At 36.2% G+C, this 4443-nt stretch overlaps 1 protein-coding gene across 2 annotated transcripts; it reads right to left on the bottom strand.

The window, feature by feature from the left end:
- Positions 1 to 433: 433 nt before the first annotated feature.
- LOC142551131 (uncharacterized) lies at positions 434 to 3277 on the bottom strand. Of its 2 annotated transcripts, XM_075660190.1 has the most exons (4): positions 1955 to 3275; positions 1398 to 1606; positions 1020 to 1223; positions 434 to 943 (listed from the first exon to the last, which is right to left on the bottom strand). In XM_075660190.1, the coding sequence occupies exons 1-4, from the start codon at positions 3231 to 3233 to the stop codon at positions 812 to 814; spliced, it is 1824 nt and encodes a 607-aa protein (XP_075516305.1). In that variant the 5' UTR covers positions 3234 to 3275; the 3' UTR covers positions 434 to 811. The 2 variants fall into 2 exon arrangements, with proteins under 2 accessions (XP_075516305.1, XP_075516306.1); XM_075660191.1 differs by lacking the exon at positions 434 to 943 and having other exon boundaries at positions 1087 to 1223; positions 1381 to 1606; positions 1955 to 3277.
- Positions 3278 to 4443: the final 1166 nt, after the last annotated feature.

A 4443-nucleotide genomic window follows, 5' to 3' on the forward strand; every position in this document is an offset into this window, starting at 1 on the left:
CAGTCTTCTTGATCAGCTTGTTCAATCTTTATACGCTCGTTTTATCAAACTTCCGAAATAAAGTTTCCAACATTTATTATTTTTATTTAAGTTATATTATTTCAAAATCTATTTTATATGTTTGTATAAATTTTTTTAAATTTCATTTGTGGGATAATAAATTCATTTAATTATATTATTATTATTTAGAAGTATTTTTATTTATTTTATTTTAACTCTTTTGAACATTAAGTAGATTAATGTGTAGAAAATTTATTTATATTTCATCGTTTTTTGTTAGAATATATTTATTTATTTTTGAACATTAAGTAGATTAATGTGTAGAACATTTATTTATATTTCAACGTTTTTTGTTAGAATATATTTATTTATTATTATAAGTATTATTATTATTTTATTAAATTTTAATTAAACAACACAATTTTTCGAGGTGTTACACAAAACAACCACCACCCCATAATGAATTGATCTGAATGAAATACAAAGTCCAATATAAAAAGAAATTACTACACACCAATCACTTCCAGCTTTAATATCAAATTTAGATTCATACGATCGATCATTCCTTCGTGAAAATGAAATATCTTCTACCCATCAACCAGACATCCGAGGTCTCCAACAAAGAAAATGAAAGGAAAACTGCCATCAAACACACCTGTGGCAGACAGCATCAGCATCACTCTAATTCACTCAGACGGTGCCTGAATGTTCTTGTACTCCGCATGACATTGCCTCGAGGAGATTCACTTCACAGAAGCAACATTGTGTTTCTCACTTGTTCGGTTGGAGGGTGATTCTTGATTATGTTTATTCAACCTTGTTCTATCATATCACGTAAACCCATCTCAGCGTCGGCTAGTGGTTGTCCTGCATAAAGCTGCAGCTCCCCTCGTTTCACCACAATGGCACTCATCGTTTCTGACTTTACTGCATCCTTTAGTTCCTGGTAAAGAATGGTTGGATAAAACCTAAGCATAACTGGCGAGCAAAATATCAAGAAACTGATGTAAGGCTCTTACTTTGACTGTTAAAGGAACAACATCAGCTTTGAAGTCTTCCAGATCTTCGAAGAAACATTGCAGAATGTAACAGAAATTGGTTGCGTCGACACTGTCCTCGAAAGCAACAATGTGCGACAAGGATACCTCTGTGCTGGGAGAGTTCTTCAGGGTATAAAGTCCTCTTCCACCCGTATCATCGTTGACTGTATACATAAGAATACCCTGAATTGAACAAAGGAGATTTTTTCATTCGTCTACATTTCTGTTAGTTTTAATCTTTCCAACAGCTTGTCATACAAAAGAGTTCACTGCAAAATCCAATCTGAGGCATAAGAAGAGTAGTGAAAGCAAGAAAAAGACGAGGAGGTAAAATGTTTACAGATTCTATTCACATACTAGAACGTATGGAAGATCGGACCACCAAAATTCAGAATCACTTCCACGTTTCTTTGCACCAAATTTCGGTGCTGATATATTGCTAGAGACTTCCTTGCCTCTTGATACATCTGACAGATGGTCAGATACTGCAACAACCTCCACTGCTCCCGATTCTATTGACTTCACAGCTTCACCTCTTGATTTTCTTGATTTCTCGGGTGCAAACACTGTAAATTAATGAATTAGTTTTAAAAGTTATTGAGTAGTTACAGTATTCATTTAGTTTTACAATCAATAAACCCGACATTTACGCAGCATGACGCAAAGTTCACAATTTCAGAGAGTTATATCCTATTTCTAACATGTTTCTCCGTCAACAGCACGAAGGAGAAGAAAGAGGTTTCATCATCACAAAAAACATAAACAGCCAAAGAGTTCTTACTATATTCGATATCTGAACTTGAAAGGAACCACAAGATGAGATACCAAAAGCATTTAAGAGTTCAAAACCCGAATATTGTCTGCATAAACATAAACTGGCTATTAGTTCCTACAAGAGATTCCAAGAGCATTACCAGCCGTCCCCTTAGGTTTCACAACAGCAGATCTCTTTATTTTTTTGGTCGTCCCTTTTTCTTTTTCCACCTTCTTCCTTGTACTCTTTGAGAGTTCTGTCATTTCCACATTACCTGTACTTTTAATTTCTTTCACCATATGAACTGAATCATTTCCCTTAGAATCAACATCAGCCAGGTCTATATGCTTTTCTTCACCCCCTAAATTAACTGCATTGTTACCAACATTCCCACTTCTCAACAACTCGAGCCCTCCCTCCGTCTCTCCACTGTTCTTAGGTTCATGAATAGAATGATCATCCGAACCCCAAAAACCCTTTGGTTTATCACCCTGATTCCTCGACAAATCTTTAAACTTATACTTTTTCTTGAATAGCAATGCTGCATTGCCCTCTATCTCATTTAACTCACCTTCTCCAACCCCATCTTTTCTCTCACCCTCCCTCCTCGAGTGCCCAATCAATGCAATTGGCGATCTGTCACGTTCATTCTCGAGTTTCTTTGTCAACTTTATCAATCGATTGTAGACCTCCCAATCAATCCCTGTTCTATCAATTTTTCCAGCATCCACATCATTATCATCCTCGCTATCAAGACCATCATTCTCTGACTTTAGCCTTTCTTTCTCTCTAGCCTCCCTCGCCATTGCTCGAATTTCCTCGATTTCGCTCTCCATTTCCACTTCATCAACATAAACAGCTCCATTTCCAATACCCACTTGCCAATTCACGTTTGCTTTGGAAATAAGCTTCACCCTTGATTTACCCTGTCCATTTTCCCACGCTTCCAGAACAGAATCTTCTCTATTTCCATTTAAATTCCCATTTCTGCTGCCAGAGCCAGCTGATCTAAATACCCAAACAGCACAAACAGCCTGAAAAACAAAAGCCCCTGCCAACCACAACCCATACTTCAAGATAAGATTTTTATCTAACAAACCGACACTTCCATCAACTGGAACACCAACAGTAGGCTCTGAAATCCCAACCTCCTTGACCACTTCGATTTCTTGAATTTGATGATTCCCAGATTTTGGATTTTCAGAGTCTTCGAGTTCTTGAATTTCCTTAAGCACGGGCTCTATTACTTGCTGTAGAGGGCGGGAGTCGATGGGAATGGAAGGGTATCTTAGGGTTTTGAGTAGTTTCTGCCGGAGATAGTTTCTTCTCAGGGCACGCTGTCTGGGGAAAGAAGTGGAAATTGCGAATGTTGTGGTGGTGGGGCGGCGGCTGTGGCGGAGGCGGGAAGAGGTGGCCGTGTATTGCACAGCCGCCATCATACAAAGTCAAACATCTTTCAAGAGCGATTTTTTATATGATTTCACGATAAATAAGAAGAATATGTAAGAATAATATTGATTGATTTTAACAATTTGATTGTATTGATTTTATTGGTATTTCCATTATCAATATCTGATTTGGTTTTTGTGAAAGAATTAAATTTATGCTCAATCGTTCCGTGAACTTTATGATTTATTATTAGAAATTTGATTCACTTTAATGTTATAAATTTTCGAGAACGGATATAAATTATGTAAAACATTGAATATAGAAAGTATTAAAATAAAGGTAATGTGTGTTTTTTTCAATGTTGGCTCTTTCAAGCTTGGCAAGACGTTGATCCAGCAACACTTGTCTCGACTTGATAAGCATGGGTAAAATGTCAGACATTCTCGTTTCTCGGAGAACAAAATCTTTTGAAACTAGTGTTGATGGAAGGAAATGATCGATCTTTGTGATAAAACTTCAAATCGATAGTCTCGTGAGCTCCATCATCCTCCAACTTCATTGACAACTTATCTTCATATAATAACCCCTTCAAACTTCTTTCGACTGAGCTAGATAACGTGAAAGGTCCTAAACATCATTAAAATCTTCATCTTGATGTGAATTACTCTCCCAATCTCGGTTGTCTAAGTCCTCACAATCAAACCCAACTTGATGGATCACAGTTTGAGTATCTTACTTCACTTCATGTTTTTGGCAATCCTGAGAAATTGATGTCATGATAGTCGTTATTTGCTTATCAAGACGAATTGAAAAGATTTATAAAGCTTCCTCATTCAATGCTATAAACTTTTTCATCATAAATTTGAGTCGAGCCATTCTTAATTCCAAGCTATCTCCATTCTCATGATAATGATACTCGAACGGTTGATTTATATATAAAATATCCATCCCAACGACAATGATAGCCAAAACGCATCATATTATCGAACAAATCTATGACATCATCATCATCTCGACTAAATATGAGATTACAGTTGATAAGGCACCATTAATGATCCATCTTCTTGTCACTGCATCCAAACTGTTAAAGAAAAATCGATTAAGAGAATATTTAGAACAATCATGATATCGGAAGATATTCGTGAATCATTGAATCTATCTCATGCTACGTAGAATGATTTTCCATAATGTCGGACGAAACTTGTGAATACGTGTTGATGGAACACCTTGAAGTATTATATAAGAAAATTCTTGCAAAAA

The sequence above is a fragment of the Primulina tabacum genome, chromosome 7, assembly GCF_025594145.1.
Source record: "Primulina tabacum isolate GXHZ01 chromosome 7, ASM2559414v2, whole genome shotgun sequence".
Classification (NCBI taxonomy): domain Eukaryota; kingdom Viridiplantae; phylum Streptophyta; class Magnoliopsida; order Lamiales; family Gesneriaceae; genus Primulina; species Primulina tabacum.